Source organism: Notolabrus celidotus, unplaced genomic scaffold (genome assembly GCF_009762535.1).
Source record: "Notolabrus celidotus isolate fNotCel1 unplaced genomic scaffold, fNotCel1.pri scaffold_373_arrow_ctg1, whole genome shotgun sequence".
Taxonomy (NCBI): Eukaryota; Metazoa; Chordata; class Actinopteri; order Labriformes; family Labridae; genus Notolabrus; species Notolabrus celidotus.
The window spans coordinates 5,001-25,735 of record NW_023260197.1 but is presented as its reverse complement, the minus strand read 5'-3'; the positions used below and the strand labels follow the sequence as shown (position 1 = coordinate 25,735).

At 44.0% G+C, this 20,735-nt stretch overlaps 2 protein-coding genes across 3 annotated transcripts in view; both read right to left on the bottom strand.

Moving 5' to 3' along the window:
* The window catches only part of LOC117809718 (tumor necrosis factor receptor superfamily member 13C-like), an 8,913-nt gene extending 5,032 nt beyond the window's left edge, over positions 1–3,881 (bottom strand). Inside the window, exons 1-4 of one of the 2 annotated variants that reach the window (XM_034679187.1) lie at positions 3,527–3,881; positions 2,990–3,171; positions 2,561–2,664; positions 2,106–2,288 (exon numbers count right to left, since the gene is read on the bottom strand). In XM_034679187.1, coding sequence (XP_034535078.1) covers positions 2,106–2,288; positions 2,561–2,615 — 238 coding nt within the window. In that variant the 5' untranslated portion in view covers positions 2,616–2,664; positions 2,990–3,171; positions 3,527–3,881. Of the gene's footprint in view, positions 1–2,105; positions 2,289–2,560; positions 2,758–2,989; positions 3,172–3,526 lie in introns of both variants that reach the window. The other variant, XM_034679186.1, reaches the window with a different exon arrangement.
* A 3,016-nt stretch (positions 3,882–6,897) lies between these two features.
* On the bottom strand, positions 6,898–20,535 carry plbd1 (phospholipase B domain containing 1). The gene is made up of 11 exons (XM_034679185.1): positions 20,325–20,535; positions 18,481–18,703; positions 18,148–18,231; positions 17,703–17,844; positions 16,862–17,002; positions 12,680–12,824; positions 12,377–12,577; positions 12,117–12,257; positions 9,379–9,564; positions 9,121–9,227; positions 6,898–7,745 (listed from the first exon to the last, which is right to left on the bottom strand). Exons 1-11 carry the CDS (start codon positions 20,479–20,481, stop codon positions 7,569–7,571), a joined length of 1,704 nt encoding a protein of 567 aa, XP_034535076.1. The 5' UTR covers positions 20,482–20,535; the 3' UTR covers positions 6,898–7,568.
* Positions 20,536–20,735: the final 200 nt, after the last annotated feature.

Here is a 20,735-nt window from a genome sequence, read left to right as displayed (position 1 = left end):
CAGACTGATGTCAGCAGGTAAACACATCACGTCAGCTGACAGAGAGATATTTAGGAGAGAGAGAATCAGCACAGACATGAGGATGAGGCTGACTCTCAGTGTTATCTTTAGAATAATAATAAACCCTGTGTGTGACAGAATAAACTCATAAAATATGTTTCATTACATTCATTTGATTCACAAATCACTGACACTGCTTCATATTGTTAAAATTGTTTTTTTAAATGCACAATAAAAGGATTTTAAACACAGGATTAAAAATATAATTAAGGTAGATTTAAAAAGCTCTGATTAATGTCCATGATGTTTAATAAAAGCTGGGATTGGAGGAGAGAGAGGATCAGACCAGGAACAGACAGAGCTGTGGTTTTTTAACACAAACTGTTTGTTAATGAAGAATTTTTAAATAAAATTAAATCTTAACTTTAATAAAATAGATCTTTATTGTCATTGTTGTGTAACAATGAAAGGCAGTTTAGCAGCTCTTCACTATAGCAGCATGGACGAAAGTTAACATTTAAAATAACAAATCAAACAATAGAAATAAAATCAGGGCGCATTAACATTATAACATTTTTAGACATCAGCACTTAAACTGAAGATGTAACACATTTATGTTTATTTTATTTTATAAGATATTCTATTTAAATTCACTTTTTAAAACTCTGCCCTGTATGTGACCCTGAGTGCTCTGAGAGGCTCCTTTAATAAAACATGTTATTATATAAACCTGATCTGAAGTGTTCTCCCTCTCTGTCCCGGCTGATACGACAGTAACTCTTCTCTGTTGGTGTGCAGTTAAAGACGTTAACATGTTTTATTTTAGATTAAATTCTGATTCAACTTTCAGACTCCTCCTCTGATCGACCGTGAGGCTCACTTCTGTGAGAGCTGAAGCTGGCAGAGACAGAGACGTCTTCATGATTGAATTTCCTCACAATGCTGTAATAATTGAGCTGAGTGTTAGAGAAGCTCTAATCACATCACATGAGGAACAATGATGTGTTTCTCAGCAGAGAGACGGCTGATAGTTAATCTAGTTTGGTACATTCCTGCGTCCTGTGATAACGCTCTGAAGACTCAGTCAGCACTGAAACACACTGCTGAGACATTCCTGAGGTCTCTCTTTGCTGGCTTCAGACGGCACATGAGCTGCATTACTCAGTTTTAATAAAAAGATGAAGAAGTGCAGCTTTCAGCATCATGAGCTTTCATTGGCTGAGAGGCCTGCTCACACGAGCTGCTGTGTAAAGGCTTAACGCTCCCTCACGGGGTCCACCAGCACGCTGCTCTCCTGCATGAAGCTGTGATCAGACACGGCTGGTGTTGATCTTTAGGACAGTTTAAAGTGTGTGTTGTGTTTTAAAGTGAAGACGGCTCTGTCCTTCCTCACTAACGGATGTGTGTGAGAACCAGAATAGCTGTCAGGAGAGCGGAGCTGACCCCTGGGACGCCTGAGAAGAAGAGAACAGAAACTGTGAAGTTTCTACCGTCATGTTCTTCACCGTCACACTTCATCACCTGCCCGCCTGCAGCCCTGCAGCCCTGCTTCCTCTGCTCTCCTCTCAGACCGCCCCTCCACACGTGTACCACGATAGAAACCCAGAGTACTGTACGAAACTTACACAGCTACCTACAATCTACTTTGTTACTGTGACACTTGAATTTCCTTGTGTGGGACGTGTAAAGGACTATCTTATCTTATCTATGCTGAGGAGAGATTAAGATATATTGTCATCTATTTTATATACATATATATGTTTATACTGTATATTACATAGATATATAATACATATAACATATATCTGTATATATATACTGAGATATGTATTATGTATTATGCATTATGTATTATCTATCTATCTATCTATCTATCTATCTATCTATCTATCTATCTATCTATCTATCTATCTATAACATCTCTGTCATCGTACACCTTTGGTCCTCTTGTTGTCCTGTCTCTTTGTTTTTTAAAGGTGTTCTATAAACAGTCTTTCCTTCTGCTGAGGATTCTGGGAAATGTTGTTCTTCAGTGATAAAGGTTTAAATAAAGGTTAAAACAGGACTACAATAATCCTGTAAATCAGGGTGTCTGGAGTTCTTACCTTGGGTTCTGCTGGTCCTGGCCTTATGTTTGTAATAGATGAAGAAGAGCGCCAAGGCCAGGATGGAGCCCACTGTGACCAGAACCACGTAGATCCACAGAGCCGGACTCAGAACCATCACTGACGAGGTCACAGGAGGAGGGGACGTGGCTCTCACCTGGACCACAGGAGGCTGGGGCAGCGCTGGAGGAAGAACAATTATTACATAACAGAAAAAACTGTTTCTCCAAACACTCTGGATCAGGATCAGGCAGAGGTGTCTGTCTTAACATGTCAGTACATCAGACTTAAGGTCCATTATCTAAATATAAAGTCAGGTGGAAACCAATCTGTGGTTTTGTTGAGCTTCAAGTATTAAAGTCAGCATCAGAAGGAGGCCGCAGGGCTAGTGAAGTCAGTCCTAAAGAAGTTTGAAACTAAAACCAGACTCAGGACTCAAACACAGAGACACTCACCTGTCAGCGGTTCAGCAGGTTCAGGTTGAGGTCTGGTTTTAGTCCTGCTGGGCATGCACTGTTTGACGAGGCTGTCCCACTCAGTACCGGCAGAACAGTTCTTCCTGTTCATGGCGGCAGCAGGGTGAGTAATGTGGAGAGACCTGCCGCCGTGCTCACCTACTCTTCACTTATATTAAAGACTCAAAAATAAACAGCTGAAGAGCGAAGACGGATAGAGAGAGAGAGAGAGAGGAGGAGGAGGAGGAGGGATGCAAAGAGAGGATTTCTGAAATGAATACAGAGCGCTAACAGACGTTTCAGTTCCCTCATTTCAGAGGAAAGGGTGAATCACTTCATGTGACCCCGGGGACAGAGAGGGAAACAGAGAGAGAGAAGAGAGAGAGAAACAGAGAGAGCTACTAAAAAAGAGAGAGAGAAAACCCTGACCTTAGAGCCTGATATGAAGGTAGGATTATTTAGGAGTGTAAATCAAGCTGGTAGGGATAGTGTGGCCACCATGGTGCAGGAAACTGGATGTTATCTTCAATCTTCTTTATTGTTGAGCCTTGGGGGTTGTTATCTGAGAGTGTGTGTGGTGTGTGTGTGTGTGTGTGTGTGTGTGTGTGGTTCTATAAGACAAAGGAAGTAAAGAGTTTCAGTATACAAGCATGATAACAGCAGTGCTGCTACATCAATGCTAACAATACAAACAGCATCCAGATGGTAAAGGGTAATTAACAGCTCGTTTAGCTCACTATAGAACACTGGTAGAGGTGCTGTACTAGTAAACAACACACAACAACACACACTAGCAGCAGTCTGAACCCAGAATACACACACATAGGCTTAAACAGCACTGTTAGCTTCCCATTAGCGTTAGCACGCAGCTAACGAACTTTATGCTAACTTAGTTCCTACAAGTCGAACTGAACACATCACTGTAACATATATAAGACACAATAACTCTATAACTCATGTACTTACTTGTTTCTGAACACACACACACAGTAACATGAACTCTTTCACTGTAATCAGGTAACTGATCTCTCTTCCCCCACATCTGTGTATCATTTTAGGGCAGGGCAATAACGAGGGCCATGATTGGCTGGTTGCAGCCACATAAAGAGCATGACTCATACAATAAAACACAAGATCTCAAATCTTTCATGACAGAGCCCTTTAGTCTGGATCTCTGTCCTTCAGCTAAATCCTAAACGACACAGGGGAGTTCCCCTCGGCTCCGTCCTGAGGCCTCCTCTGTTTTAAATCTTCACGCTCTTCATCGCTTACAGAAACATTCAGTCGCTACGCAGACGACACGCAGGTCTATGTGACAGTGTCGGGACCCGGTTCAAGCAGTGGATGACTGTATCAAACACGCCACTGAGCGGGTGTGTGATCATTTACATCAGTGGTGTCCAAACTTTTTTCAAAGAGGGCCTCATTTGATGTTGTCAGAATACCTCAGGGCCAGCGGCTCCTACCGAGACTTAGGAATCATAAAAGTTCTATATGAAATCTCCATTTAATAACAATTATTTAATTTTGTTCTCAATAAATCAGTAACTAGGTAGTCCTCAGTTCTCCACAAGCCACGTATACATTAGCTAACTTAGCTAAAGTTTAAGCTCAAAAAAACACTTTGAAATCAGATTTTGGTCTGCCTGAAAACCCCTCTTCTTCAGCCCTTCTCAGAACAGTCTGTTTTTTCTCTGACCACGCCCCCTCAGGAAGTGGGTGTGGCCTCGGCTGTCCAGCACGTTGATCTAATGTTTACATGTTGGCTGAATATACACGGCTGCTCACAGACCCGCGTTACTTCAACCCTGTGAATCTGATCCAGAATCTGATCCTGACGGAGAGGCGCCTGCAGCAGGACCTTTCTGAAGGATTGGTCACAGATTTAGTGTTTCTTGTTGTTTTATTTGTCAGTATGTCGACGTGTGTCTTGGTACACAGCTACAAACATGTAGCTATGTGGCTATGCTAACTAGCGCTAGCACTTTTCCATGATAAATAAAAATCATCCACTAGATCTTCAAATCTGCAGACGTGGGGAGTAAAACCGACCTTTGTGTTTATTAAGACAGCCTACAACTAGCATGCCTCCCTCCTAAGCTCCTTGTTAGCACACGTGTGCAGGGAATGAAAAACGGAGGAGGGGTTGAGTTGTATTTTATACAGTCTATGGGCTGAACAAGCTCCGAGCTCTGACTTCCTGTTACAGACCGGATGGCGTTGTGACGTATGAAAAACACTGAAAACTGAAACGGCTGGTTTCAGCACACATTTACAGAAAGGTGGATAAATCAGAACAGGGGCAGAATGGAGTCTTTTACTTTTCAGGGGGTTTGTAGACAGGGACACAGATTTCAGGGAGAGAACCATTAAAAAGTCCATTTTGCATGATATGTCACCTTTAAAGGTAAAGGCAAATGAAGCATGAATTAATATGAAAGATGGTTTATTTATCTACTTCAATTACAGTTTTAAACTTACTAAATACTTTGACTTGCAGTCTTGTAAGCGTTCACAACTACTTAACAAAATTCTGCCAAACAGTTTAAAGCATGTTTGGATGTGAATCAGCTGACTGAAGGTGTTGCACACAGCGGTCTGATTCTGACCCGGTTGCCCTCCTGGCTGACACCTGACCACGTAAACATGCTCATTATTCTCAATAAGAACCAGTAGACAGAAAACTGGACTCTGTGAGTCTGAAACATGATTCTGTTCAGTTGTCCTGTTGCAGTAAATCCACATGTTGTAGTCTGGGTCTTCACTGACTCTGCGTCTGTGGAGATTATTCTTAAACCTGCTCCACATGTTGATATTCAGAGTGTTGATTATTCTGTATGCCTCAATATGATCAGTTCTTCTGCTGAGGTCATTTTTAAAGATGTCAACAACAAAACAACAAATCAAAACTTAGCGTGGCTGAAGTTGTTTTCTTCATCCCCCGCTCGCACGTGTCTCGTTCTTGAGATCTTTGGCCGTCAGCAAACCAGCTGAAAGGTGAATTACGGTCACCTGCTGCATGCATGTCACATTAGGTTGCGTCTGAGTACATCAAACTTTTAGTTTTTGTTTTTATTGCAGCCTTTACGATTTGAAAATTGCATTCTAATACATTGTGATGTCTGTTTGAATTTGATTAATCTTTCAGCCCTATCCTGGACTCAGGCCTGAGTTTTAAAAACAACATTAAGAGCGTTAGAAAGCTGTCTCATCATCACCTGAAGAATATATTAAATATCAAATGTATAACGGCACTTATGTCTGATCCCAGTGAGCACTAACCGGGAGATCTAGTCATTCTCAGGGGGAACTCAGGTCTGAAAGATCTCAATGCAACCAGCTAAAATACATTTATCACATCATGTCTGAAAACATGTTTTTGTTTCATAATTTTAAGAAGAAAGGTACTTTATTAATCTCCAGGGGGGAAATTCAATTTTTTCACTCATGCTATTTTTGGACATGCTACACATACAGTTTTTTTGGTATATACATACAATCATGCACACACATGCAGTGAACATGCTTAGGGAGAGATGTCAGAGTGAGGATACTGCCGTCAACCAGCGCAGTTGGGGGTTCGGTGCCTTGCTCAAGGGCACCTCGGCAGTGCCCAGGCAAGTGAACCAGCACTTCTCCAGCCACCAGTCCACTTTCCAAACTTCATCCATACTGGGACTCGAACCGGCGACCCTTCAGTTCCCAAGCCAAGTCCCTATGGACTGAGTTACTGCCGCCCCCAATTTAAATAAATTGTTAATTTTAGAATTGAAGAAGGTCAGAAATCATTTTGATGATGTAGCTTCAGAGTAATGTTCCAGTGGTTCAGCTCGATCAATGCAAAAATGCAAGTTGTTCATTTATTTTAACTTATTTTGGGCTTTTTGCCTTTAATTCACAGGACGGGTAAAGAGAGAGAGGAAATGTGGGGAGCAGAAGGGGAGGACACGCAGCAAACGGTCACGGCCGGTGAGGACTATAGCGTCTGTATGTGGGGCGCGCTTGGACTGCGACGCCACCAGCGCCCCCACATTTTAATTTAATGATAAAACATAAATACGGTGATTTATGGGAGGGAAATATCCAGCAAGAAAAAGAGGAGGAAGCTGTGACCCCCACACAGAGAGACTCCTGATGCTGATGTTTGTTTCCTGACAAACAGAAACTCCTGTGATTGGTTGATAACGATGGTGTTTCTGAATGTGCCGCCTGACTAAACCTTTACCGTCAGCATCACCTCCATTTTTAACCCGGTCTGCAGGCCGCAGGCTTCTGAAACATCACACCTCCTCACAGCTGTGAACACGGCTGAAACAAGAGACTCTCACAAGACAAGAATACAGACCGGACCGACCCGGGAAGCTTTAATAAACACAGATGTGCAGTATCACATTTCATATCACACAACCTGAGACACTCTGGATCAGCACAGTGAGTAAACCACAGCCCTGAGGTGAGACTTCACACATCGGTTCATCACTATTAAAAGAAAAGTGTTTGCATGTGTGAAAACATTCAGCGTTTCAAAACAGAGGCTGAACAGGATTTAAAGATTCAAGGCAGCGTTTCAGAAAATCAACAAATCAACAAATCAAGAAATCAAGAAATCATGAAATCATAAATCACTCTCTTTAAGGCACGTTTGGCTGAAGGTATAAAAACACAGCTGGCTCTAATCATCTAACACACACACACACACACACACACACACACACACACACACACACACACACACACACACACACACACACACACACACACACACACACACACACACACACACACACTTTGAAACACTGATTATAATCTGATTGGCAGTTTGACATTCTGTAGTTCATCCAACAGGGGGCGCCGCTTCAAGATGAAGCTTTAGTTTGGAGGTAATCCTGAACCTGAAGAAGTCTTCAAATAAAAATCATCTTGTGCAGGTAAGACCTGGACATCCCCCACATTCATAACGTTTCCTCTCACACACACTCACACACGCACGCACAAACACACACACACCTCATGGGTGGAAGAGAAGAGGATGCATCTTGATGAAGGTGAAGTTGTAGGACTGAGGCAGACCCTGGTGGCTGATGCTGCTGAAGTTTCCCCAGGTGAACGGAGGGAGACCGCCCTGCGTGGTCGGTCCGTTCAAAGCCTCGGCGCTGAACTTCTCTGACATGAGGAAATCTGTGACCTGGAGGAGGGACGACACAGGAGACAGAGGAACACTCTTTAATTTTATAAATCCACCTCTTTCCATGAAATCTGTGACGGCAGGTCAGCTGACGGGTCAGAGACACGTCATGCTCATAGTCTACACGACCCCTGAATCTAAGTCTTCAGGGCCTCTGAATCTAAGTCTACATGACCTCTGAATCTAAGTCTACACGACCCCTGAATCTAAGTCTACAGGGCCTCTGAATCTAAGTCTACAGGACCTCTGAATCTAAATCTACAGGGCCTCTGAATCTAAGTCTACAGGACCTCTGAATCTAAGTCTACAGGACCTCTGAATCTAAGTCTACAGGACCTCTGAATCTAAGTCTACAGGACCTCTGAATCTAAGTCTACAGGGCCCCTGAATCTAAGTCTACAGGACCTCTAAATCTAAGTCTACAGGGCCTCTGAATCTAAGTCTACAGGACCTCTGAATCTAAGTCTACAGGACCTCTGAATCTAAGTCTACAGGACCTCTGAATCTAAGTCTACAGGACCTCTGAATCTAAGTCTACAGGACCTCTGATTCTATGTCTACAGGACCTCTGAATCTAGGTCTACAGGACCTCTGAATCTAAGTCTACAGGACCTCTGAATCTAAGTCTACAGGACCTCTGAATCTGAGTCTACAGGACCTCTGAATCTAAGTCTACAGGACCTCTGAATCTGAGTCTACAGGACCTCTGAATCTTAGTCTACAGGACCCTTGAATCGAAGTCTACACGACCCCTGAATCTGAGTCTACATTACCCCTGAATCTAAGTCTACAGGACCTCTGAATCTAAGTCTACAGGACCCCTGAATCTAAGTCTACAGGACCCCTGAATCTAAGTTTACAGGACCTCTGAATCTAAGTCTACAGGACCTCTGAATCCAAGTCTACATTACTTCTGAATCTAAGTCTACATTACCTCTGAATCTGAGTCTACAGGAGGTCTGAATCTGAGTCTACAGGGCCTCTGAATCTAAGTCTACAGGAGGTCTGAATCTAAGTCTACAGGACCTCTGAATCGAAGTGTACAGGACCTCTGAATCTAAGTCTACAGGAGGTCTGAAACTAAGTCTACAGGGCCTCTGAATCTAAGACGCGGCTTTGACTCTGAGTCATGACCCTGACCCGGTTAGCCAATTCATTTTTGAACGTAGGGAAAGTAAGAAAGTTCGACCTCTATGTCAAGAGAAAGTAGGGAAATAAAAAAGCGAGCTGCTTGTGACTCTTATGTCCAATAGATTTTGAAAATGATGTTTAGATGGTCAGAGAGGACTCAGATCTGGTCTTCCTCTGACCCAGAGTCCTTCTACACCTGACTGCCCCCTCCCCCTGGAGACAGGTCTTAGTGATGGGGCATTACCTTCGTGTCATAGCAACCAGACGGGGAGGCCTTCTCTGCCCTCAGGTCTGCACGGCAGCAGATGGTCTTGCAGGGATCCCCCTTGGAGTACGGGTCCTTCTCATAGTCTGAAAACAACCAAAGAGGTAAATAAGACCTTACTAAGCGATCAGCTGTTCGGACTGAATGAAGTGAGGGAGAATAACTGAACTGGTCTCAGACAGGGAGAGATAACTGATCGTGAGTCAGAGAGGTGAAGAAAGAGAAGGAGCTGCTCACCGTTGAACCTCATGATGAACTTCAGAGAGTCCAGGTCCTGGACGTTGTTGTGGTCACGGCGGAAGATCTTGGCTCTGGGACAGAGGTCGTAGGAGAAGTCCTCTCCGTACTGCTCCCACATCTGAACGTAACCGCTCATCGTGTAGATCTTCTCGTGGAAGGGGACGTTGTAGGAGGGCCAGTAACCTGCCGTGAGACACAGAGAGAGAGAGAGAGAGAGAGAGAGAGAGGGAGAGAGAGAGAGAGTTAGTCCTCTCAACATCCTGATGAAACATGAACCGTGTCGTTCAGAACCTCGACCAGCCATCAGAGCCGCTGAAGATGATGGAGGACTTTCAGAGGGTCTGACAGAACATGTGATCCTCAAATCACAGAGCCTTCAGACGTCCCCTCTCCGACAGCAGAGCAAACAGAGAGCTGAAGACTTCTCTGAAACCATCAGGCTGTGTTGCTCAATCTGACGGTTACAAATCAAACGGCCGGTTTAAACGCCCTCCAGGGTTTCCTCAGAAATCAGGTATCGTGTCCCGTCTAGTGTCTTTTGTTTTCATTTCAACGTGTCCACACAGAGAGGTAAGACCTGTTCCTGCAGGACTGTGAGGCTACATCAGGATGAAGTCTTTGACCTGCAGTACGAGTTCTTGACTTAAGATCAAAACTTTCTTTAAGGGATCACAGCAACGTTGACCTTTGACCTGCAAACACCATCATCAGTTTATTCTGTCCACGTCGATGTCTCACCAAATATGAGGAGCTCCCTCCAGACTGTCTTAAGGGATCACATTCAAAGGACTGAAACAGAGGGACACACACACCTGAAGCAGACACACAGGTGAACTGACAGAGTGTCTGCAGTGTTCATTAAGCATGAATTTAATGAGCTGATAACTCTTTGAGTTTTGGGGAGGCGGCTCCTTTTTCTTCCTTTCGTTTTCATGTTTTCATAACCTTTTCAAGTGATGTCATTTTCTAAGAACTGGACTGCATTATTAACATTATGAGCTTCATTTTTATTTATTTTATTTTATTCTATCTTATAGAAATATATATTATTTCTAATATTCTTTTATTTTTCTGATATTTATCTGATTTAATTTGATATTTTATTGATTTTATTGAAATTATTTTACTTTATTTTTCATGGATTTTTTTATTATTATTATTTTTTTCCTTCTTGATTGGATAGGAAAGCTGGAAAGAGACAGGAAACATGGGGAGTAGAGAGCGGGGGAAGACATGCACTAAATGGTGGATACATGGGGTGCTTAGACCGCTGGGCCACCGGAGCCCCAAATGATTTTATTTTTAAGTATTTGTTTAATCTCTTTCCTTTCCACTTATATCCTCTCTGTTGTTTCTGTCTCTGTTCTTTGAGAAGCTCTTGGATGTATGAAATGTGATGTATAAGTAAAGAAGAGTTGAGTTATCTTATCCCAAAACCTGCAGGATTACCTCAATGGTGGTCAAATTAATCACGTCACTATCACCCCTACTAACTGTTGGAGATACTTGGGAGAAAGAACAAGGCACAACTTTCGAGACTGAGTGGTGGCAGAGGGCCCTGGAAAGAGTCAATGCTACATCTCCCTGTGAGAGTCTTACATTGATACAGTTTAAGGTTTTACACAGGACTCACCTCTCTAAAGTTAAGCTAAAAAAAACCGTTTAACACAAGCGAACTGTGCGACAGATGCTCCATTTCACCTGCCACTCACACACACATGTTTTTCTCCTGTCTGAAACTAAGATCATTCTGGTCCTCTTTTAAGTTTTTTGTAGACCTGTACCTCCCAGCCCCTTAATCTCAATCTTTGGTGTCCCCGAGGACTTAACTCGCTTTTCTGTTAGGGAAAGAAATATCAATGCTTCTGCCTCTCTTGTGGCCCGCAGACGCATTCTTCTACAATGGAAGTATCCTAAACCACCATCTGAAAATTCCTGGCTACAAGACCTAATGTCCTTCCTTTATTTAGAGAAAATTAAATTTAGTTCTAGAGGCTGTTCAGATCATTTTAGAAAGACCAGGGGTCCTTTTATGTCATTTGTAAATTCTATTCCCTCTCTTGAGGACTAATGTGGTCTATGTCTCGTGGGCCAAGTTGTGTTACTCAACTCAATCAAGATTTTGTTTGTAAGAAATAAGAACATTTTCATTTTAGCCATTTATTTATGTATTTATTACTATTACTATTATTATTATTATTATTTGTTTGCTTGTTTGTTTTTGTTGTTGTTTGTTTTGTGTATCATATCTTCTTTCTGATCCATGAGTCCTTCCTGTTTTCTTATTTTTAAGATAACATTTCAAAACACGTTGGCTTGGACTCTAGTGGTTGTCATTGTATGGTGTGTTCTTGTTTGTCTGTAAAATATAAAATTGGGTAACATGCACTTTTTGAATGATGTATACAGCAGAAAAACCTAATAAAAATATATTTAAAAAAAAAAAGAAGAGTTGAGTTAACGTGGGGAACATACTGAGAGATAATCAGGCTGATTTCAGACTCACTCCTCCTCTGACTGAAGTCAGCAGAGCTCTGATTATCTGATGGTTTTAAAGGCGTCAGGTGTTCCTGAGGTGTGACTGAAATCATGAACATAAAACATGTTCAGTATTTAGGATCAGACGTCTCGCTGTGTGAGGAGAGAACTGAGGACAGCCAAGCACACACTGTCAGGTGGAACGAAACAAGAGCCAATCAGGAAGCTAGCTGTCTGAGTAAACAAGGTGTGGTCACCTCGGCGTAGAGCCTGCGTCTGATCCGAGTACTCCACCAGCCCCGGGATCTGCTCCACCACCGTCAGAGCTCCGTCAGCCACACTGTGACCCAGCTTCACTTTGCTCCTGTCCAGGACCATGTACTGGTTGTTGTAGGTTCCTTCAAAGAGGAGGAGACAGAGAGTCTGATCAGATCTTTAGAACATTTAAAACATGTTAACTGTGAACTCAGAGATCATACTCATCTCCTCCTGTAGAGGTAAACTAATGTCTAATCACCAGAGTTGTGCATGGAGAAGGTTTTGGCCCACTCCTCCCCGTCATGAGCCAGACTGTGAGCCAACCGCACCCTCTGCCAGGCCAGCAGGCTTTTAGGGGTGATGGTGTCAAAGAGGGAGGAGTTGAAGACGTTGTTGGTGGTCTGGGTCATCATCAGCCCGCTGCCCAGGAGGTAGAAGTCATCCAGAGACACCAGGAACCCTGAGGAGGAAGATCAGCTGAGACTGAGCCAGACAATCTTCACAAACAGGCCTGAGTTAGAGAGCGGTGAATGTGAGAGGCCTCATTATCTTGTTCACATACCCGGGTAGCTGCTGAAGGACAGCTTCCCCGTGGCTGCGTTCGGGTCGGTGATACGGAAATCCCAGTGTTTGTAGATCCTCAGCATGGCGGCGTACGTGTACCAGCTGGAGTGAGCGAACAGGAGGTTCTCAAAGCCGGGCAGCAGCTGAGGGAAAGGACGAGGTGCACATTTAGTCCACCAACTCAATCACAGCTCAGTCAAACGAATCACTCATATCTTTATCTCTGCAGCTCTGAAGGGTCGTCACAGGTTGTGCCCTCGCTGTAGTTCAGCCTCCCTCCACTAGCTGGAGCTGTCGCTCTGGTTTATGTCTGCTGCCATGACGCTCTGCAGCTCTACTACCTGGATGTAAAGGAGCACAAGTGACAGATGTGGTCTGTATCCAGTCAGACGACTCTCTCACTATGAATATTCTCAGAGGAACATGTGGGCAGTGACTCTTCTGATCTGACACCTTCCTGCAGCAGAAGTTTCAGGAGGTAAACATCTGATACAGATTGATTGAATGATTAAAGCTCAGTCCACGTCACGACGGGCTGACTACGCCTCACAGGGGCTCAAACTTTAAAGGTCACAGACATTCAGGGTCTCTGGAGGATCTGCAACCTCTCAGTTTCTAACCTCAGTGGTCTGAGGGGGCGGGGCTACTGTGATGATGAGGCTCTGTGCTGATTGGCTGCCTGAATGTGGTCTGAGGGGGGGAGGGTGTGGATGGCTGCAGAGGCGGAAAAACACCAAACCAAGAAGAACCTTGAACCAGTCCATCTCACATCTGATGCAGAACCTGACCCTGACAGGAGGAGGCAGCTGTGGAAGCGTCACAGCGGCGTGGTCACAGCAGCGTGGTCACAGCAGCGTGTCTCTGAGCGCTGCATTAAATTTAGAGCGTGATTCCCCGTTTGTGCAGAAGCAAAACAGTGACAGTGTAGGAGGATTACTCGAGGAGTGGGAGTGACTTTTGCATGCATGTTTATGTAAATCCCTTCAGTCACCACAGGGCGCTTTAAGTCTCCTGATAGAAGCCGGGCTCTCTCAGTGGGGGGGGGGCTACAGGACCGACGCAGAGGTCTTTCACTTCCACATATTTGATGATGCAGCTGGAGGATGACTAAAGCAAAGTTAGGTGAGGAATAACTCAGACTGTGTGGAGGAGTTTAAAACATGTTGTTGAGATTCAAAGGTTACTCAGATGCTGTCGACCTTCAGGATGCAAATGTTTTTAAGCATCTTTGAGTTCTTCTTGGAAATACAGCGACGTGCTCCGTATGATCTCTCCACATGGAGGGTTGAAGTTCAGATTAAATCATCTTTCTGTTTGTAGGAAACAAAGCTCTTCATAATCAGGCCCCCAGTTCTGAATCTTGAATCTCTCCACTCAGTGACACGTGGAGGAGGAAATGAAAGGAGGCCAAGATAATCCTGAAGTTAGTAAGTCCAACAATAAATAAATAAACACATGGAGGATCAACACGTCTACCTAAACCTGCAGAGCTCAGACTGGATCCTCTCTGAGATCATCTCCAACACAAACAGTCACACAGAGAGCTCAGTCACGGCGGAGGAGGAGGAGGAGGAGGAGGAGGAGGAGGAGGAGGGCGCGCCGCTTCCTGTTTTTACTGAACTATAACGAGGAACTTTGTCTTCTTCTGTCTGAATATTTAATAAGATGAGATGAGATGAGATGAGAGAGTCCTTTACTCGTCCTACAACGGGGAAATTCAAGTGTCTCAGTAACAAAGTAGACAAAGTGCAAAAAATATAAAGCAAACGAGAGCCTATAAAGTATCAATTATTAAAAAGTTATCCATCCACCCGTCCATTTTCTTCCGCTTATCCGGGGTCGGGTCGCGGGGGTAGCAGTCTAAGCAAATTGACCCAGACATCCCTCTCCCCAGCGACACTTTCCAGCTCCTCCTGGGGAATCCCGAGGCGTTCTCAGACCAGGCGGGAGATATAATCCCTCCACCGCGTTCTGGGTCTACCCCGGGGCCTTCTCCCAGTTGGACGTGCCCGGAACACCTCTAAAGGGAGGCGTCCGGGAGGCATCCTTATCAGATGACCGAACCACCTCAGCTGACTCCTTTCGACGCGGAGGAGCAGCGGCTCTACTCCGAGCTCCCTCCGGATGTCCGAGCTCCTTACCCTATCTCTAAGGCCGAGCCCAGACACCCTTCGCAGGAAACTCATGTCAGCCGCTTGTATCCGCGATCTTATCCTTTCGGTCATGACCCACAGCTCATGACCATAGGTGAGGGTTGGAACGTAGACCGACTGGTAAATCGAAAGCTTTACCTTCCGGCTCAGCTCCCTCTTCACCACAATGGTCCGATACAACGCCCGCATCACCAATCCGCCTGTGGATCTCACGCTCCATTTTACCCCCACTCGCGAACAAGACCCCGAGATACTTAAACTCCCCCACTTGGAGCAAAGTCTCACTCCCCACCGAGAGAGAGCAATCCACCGTATTCAAGCAGAGAACCATGGCCCCAGACTTGAAGGTGCTAACTCTCATCCCGGCCGCTTCGCACTCAGCTGCAAACCGCCCCAATGCCTGCTGGAGGTCCCCGCTCCAGGAAGCCAACAGAACCACATCGTCTGCAAAAAGCAGAGATGAGATTCCAAGCTCCCCGAACTGGAGACCCTCCTCCCCCCGGCTGCGCCTTGAGATCCTGTCCATAAAGATTACAAACAGGATCGGTGACAAGGGGCAACCCTGGCGGAGTCCAACACGCACCGAGAACGCGTCCGACTTAGTGCCAAGTATGCAGACACAACTCTCACTTTGGTCGTACAGGGACCGGATAGCTCGCAGTAGCGGCCCCCGAACCCCATACTCCCCTAGTACCCCCCCACAAGAGCCCCCGTGGTACACGATCGTAGGCTTTCTCCAAGTCCACAAAACACATGTAGACTGGATGGGCAAACTCCCATGCCCCCTCCAGGAGCCTCGCAAGGGTAAAGAGCTGGTCCACTGCCAAGTTATTAGCAATTAAAATTAAAGAAGTAAAAATCAGCATATCTAACACACATATATATACAGTATATATTATTGGTTATAGAGTCTGATCACTGCAGGAAGTAAAGACCTGAGGTATCTCTCTGTGAGACACCGCAGGTGAAGAAGTCTGTCACTGAACGAGCTCCTTAGTGTTGTTATGGTCTCCTGGAGGGGGTGTGACATGTTGTCCATCAGAGAAGAGAGCTTTGCTATCATCCTCCTGTCAGCCACCTCCTCCACAGGGTCCAGTGGGCAGCCCAGGACAGAGCTGGCCTTCTTCACCAGTCTGTTCAGCTTCTTCCTGTCAGCAGCAGAGATGCTGCTTCCCCAGCAGACCACTCCAAAGAAGATGGCTGATGCCACCACAGAGTCAAAGAAGGACTTCAGAAGATGTGGTCGATTGTGGATGTTATGTTCAGGAAGGTCTCCTGTGTGTGAGTTGGTTTTATCTTACAGATAAACAAATAAAAATGACATCCATGAATGAAGTGTTCTTTGTAATCTGTAAATCTGTGGAGACACTGAGTCCTGTTTTCTGGATGCTCATGTAGTCAGTCTCAGAGGAGGAGACTCTTTCAAAGACTTGTTTCTTTACTGATAAATACAAATGTTTTAGAGTTAGAGTTAAACCCTTTAAAGCTCCTGTGAGGAGTTTTATAGTTAAATATGACGTTTCTGTGTGAGCTGCAGGAACAAACGAGACCTTCAGCTTAAATAAAGACTGTTTCTGAGAAGTTACCTTCACTGTCGGGGGGGAAGGTGTCAGATCTTTATTTATGTCTTTCACACCAAAGATCCTGGATGAGTTTCACTGCTTTAATAAAGCAGGGGAAGTTTTTGTTAGAAAGCTCTCCCACACATGTGCAAGAGAGAAAAAGAGGTTCTGTGTCCTCCACAGGGGGCGCCAAAAGTTACTCACTGGAGCTTTAAATGAGAAAGGAGGAGAAAACAATACTTTCAGTTCCCCGATGCATGCAGACGTCTTCATGAGTCAGCAGCTGATGGATTTTAAGTAAAACTACAGAACCTTGACAACACAGAAGCAGCTCAGTGACATGAGGGGAGCATGTGTAGGAACACTCTGTGCATGTGGAGACGCTGATTTAAGGAATCATCTGGAGTGATCTGGATTCACGCAGAGTTTGTAAAAAGCTCTCTGGGTTACTCTTTGACCTCTGACCTTGATGAGCGCAGAGCAGTGTCCCATCCCCGGGCGTTTGAAGTCTCTGAGCGGAGGGTTAGAATCGGGGACCAGGGCCGGGATCAGATCCAGCAGGTCTCCGACTGCGTTCAGGAACTGGATGGCAAAGAGGGACAGCGGCTGTGGGAAGGACGGATAAACAGCTGTTAGAACAAAGACTCTCTGACTGCCAGACATCCACAGAGCTGAAGAGCTTCAGGTTCACTTTGTGTCTCAACAAATGTCTCTCATTACCACTAACCTGACTCTGAGAGGGAATATTAAAAGTCTTTGGTTTCTATATTAAGATTACTTCATCAGAAATAGTTTGCACGCAGGAATGCAGGAAATATGATGCTACACAGCCGACCAATCACAGGGCTTGCGTAGTTACTGTGTAGGTTTGATGCAGAGGAATAAATCAAGCTTTAGGCCGTACGCTGTGCCTCCCCTTAACCCCCCCCACATGAACCACAGAGGAGAGAGAGAGAGAGAGAGAGAGAGAGAGAGAGAGAGAGAGAGAGAGAGAGAGAGAGAGAGAGAGAGAGAGAGAGACTGTAGAGATGTTAGGAGGAGGACAGAGTCCGGTTTGGGTTAGAACCCTGCCGGGTCAGGCCGTACGCTCTGCCTCCCCTTAACCCCCCCACATGAACCACAGAGGAGAGAGAGAGAGAGAGAGAGAGAGAGAGAGAGAGAGAGAGAGAGAGAGAGAGAGGAGAGAGAGAGAGAGAGTGAGTCTGTAGAGATGTTAGAAGGAGGGCAGAGTCCGGTTTGGGTTAGAGCCCTGCCTGGTCAGGCCGTACGCTCTGCCTCCCCGTCCGCCTCACGCCGTGGTCACTACCTTCTTCCCTTGTTTCTTGGCCCAGTCGGCGGCGCCCGCCTGCAGCCCGTCCATCTGAGCTACAATGAAGCCGGCGTGTTTCCACAGAGGATCAGAGTCTTTGTTCAGCTTCACCTGCTCTCTGGTCCACGCGTCCTGCTTCCTGCAGGATCAAGAGGATCAGGAGGAATATTCACTCTTCAGTCTTTAATCTTTATATTTGCTTTCTGTGAGACTAAGAGTCAACATGTTGTTCAGCGAGGAAACATGCACGGAAAGAAAAATCTCCTTATAGGAAACTGTTTAAATATGTACAGATGATGTGAGTGGATCTTAAATGTCAGGCACTAAAGAGGAAAGAGTGAGTGGACTGAAAACCTCATAAAGAGGATCTGAAAGACAATGACAGCGACGTGTCACTTCTCTGTTTGTTCAGAGTTTTCCCAGGAAAGAAGAACAGACTCACTCCATGAAGGTCTGCACCGGGGCCAGGAGCTTCGGGTCTTTGATGAGCTGAGGGTACATGTTGGTGTAGTGGTCCATCATCTGCCTGCACACAGGAGCATGCATCAGAAACGTATGAACACAGAGAGAAATACAGCGTGCACGGTCAGAAACACAGAGTTTGATAATCAGGGACGTTTGATTGGATGACTTTGCGTTTCTTACTGCATCATGGTGCAGACAGAGGAGGCTGTTAATCATTAGATCAGGAGTTATCAAAGGTTACAGCCGAGCTCTTTATTAATGAGGCTCAACAGACGGCTGCATTAAATGATGAGGACCTGTGGAAACTTACTGAGCGGTGAGGAAACCTTCCAGGTATCCAGCCAGGAAGAAGGTGAGCTCATCGGTTTCAGGGGTCTGTCCGTACCCGGCGTGGACCTCCAGGACGCTCCAGCCCGTATTGGACAGGGTGTCGTTCAGATACCCGTACGCGTCCCCCTCAGTCTCCACCACCCCCTCTTTCAGGATGATGGTCTTGTGCTCGGGGTCCCAGTACACCGTGGCGGAGGTCATCTCTGAGGAAACATCAGATAAACTCAGATCTTCTCCTCAGAGGAGAGTCAATGTCCAATCAGCAGCCGGCTCTGATACCGCTCGTTAACGCTGTATCAGATTCTTTGAAGGGTTATTTGTCAGTTTGAGATTTATCAGCTGGTTTCTGTTGATTCAACTTTACAGAGTTTAGACTGAGAGTGAGAGAGTGAAAACATTACAGAGGCTGAATCCTCCTGTGTTTGGAGATTTGATTTAAATGTCTTTATGTCTCTGAACTCTGAACTCTCTGGACATTTAAACAGTGAGCTCTATGAGTGTTTTTAAAAGTAAATAAAGACTTACATTTTTAATCTGGCTTTTCACTTGGAATCATTTATTTTTAGCCCTAGACTGAATTATTATACTAATTTATTACTCTTATTTATCTATTCATTTCTTGCATTTATCTGATCTTTTTTAACTTTAACTGATTTTCAGTTTTGCTTTCTATCCTAACTTATTTTAATAATTTTACTGTATTGATTTTATCTTTAATGTGTTTTGAATTATTTTTATTTAATTTGCTGTATTAATTTTACTGTATTTATTTTTATCTTTAATGTATTTTTCATGTATTTTTAATAAATTATTTTATTAATTTTACTGTATTGATTTCATCTTTAATGTATTTTTAATAACTTGTATTTAAATTATTGTTTTAATTGTACTGTATTTATTTTTATCTTTAATGTATTTTAAATTATTTGTATTTAATCTATTGTATTCATTTTCCTGTATTATTTTATATATATTTTTTGTTTATTTTATTCATTTTATTTACTTTAATGTATTAATTTTATTTTTAAATTATTTTATTAATTATACTGTATTGATTTTATTTGTAATGTGTTTTGAATTATTTTTAATAAATTATTTTATTAATTTTACAGTATTTGTTTTATCTTTAATGTGATTTTAATTGTTTTTGATTTAATCATTTTCCTGTATTATTTTATTTATTTTTTGTTTATTTTATTACTGTGCTGTATTTATTTAATTCATTTTATTTACTCTAATGTATTAATTTTATTTTTAAATTATTTTATTAATCATACTGTATTGATTTTATTTTTCATTTGATCTATTTTATTTATTTTGTTTTATTTTTAAGTATTTTATTTATGATTATGTCTTTTATTATTTGACCCTCTCTGCAGTTTTCAGGCTGTGTTCTCTGTGCTGCCTGTTTGTCTGTATTAAAGGTGATATTTAAATAAAGTTGAGTTTTATTAAAGAGGTTTGAAGGATTTCCTTACAGAGCAACATGAATGACTGACACAGTTTAGACCTCAGACCTGCATCAGAGGAGATTTGGAACCCTCTTAAAATATTTGACTTCAGAAAGTTCCTCATGAGCAGATCCACATGAAACCTGAGTTCAGAAACTTAAACAGAAACTAAACAGAGACCCTTAGACTCTGTCCTGCTTCGTGTATGAAGGTAAACATGTTACATGTTATGTGAGCTCGCCCTGTAAACTCAGCAGCAGCTGGTATGAGTGTTAAAGTTCCTGATCAGAACATGTCCATGAACTTTTAATAAATCCTGAGAGTGAATCCAGCAGACTCTAAAGTTCGTCCTCCATGAGGTCGACCTACTTACTGTCAGCGGACACGGAGCTCGATCCCAGCAGGAGCAACAGGAACACACAAGTCCACTTTACTGAAGCCATGGCTGCAGGAAAACCACAAAGACACTGCAGAGACCGAGACCCCGATCCACCAGGACTGGTCTGGGCGAAGAGGAAATAAGAAGTCATGTGTTAGAGGGAGATTCTGAGGAACTCTGAGCGCTGCGCTTCCTGATTGGCTGAGAGCCGAAGGCGAGGAACAACACTGAGCCAGCTGATCTATGAGGGGCAGCACCAGAGCTCACCTGCAGGACCAGAGCTCACCTGCAGGACAAGAACTCACCTGCAGCACCAGAACTCTGCAGCACCAGAACTCACCTGCATAATCAGAGCTCAGCTGCAGGACCAGAACTCACCTGCAAAATCAGAGCTCACCTGGAGCA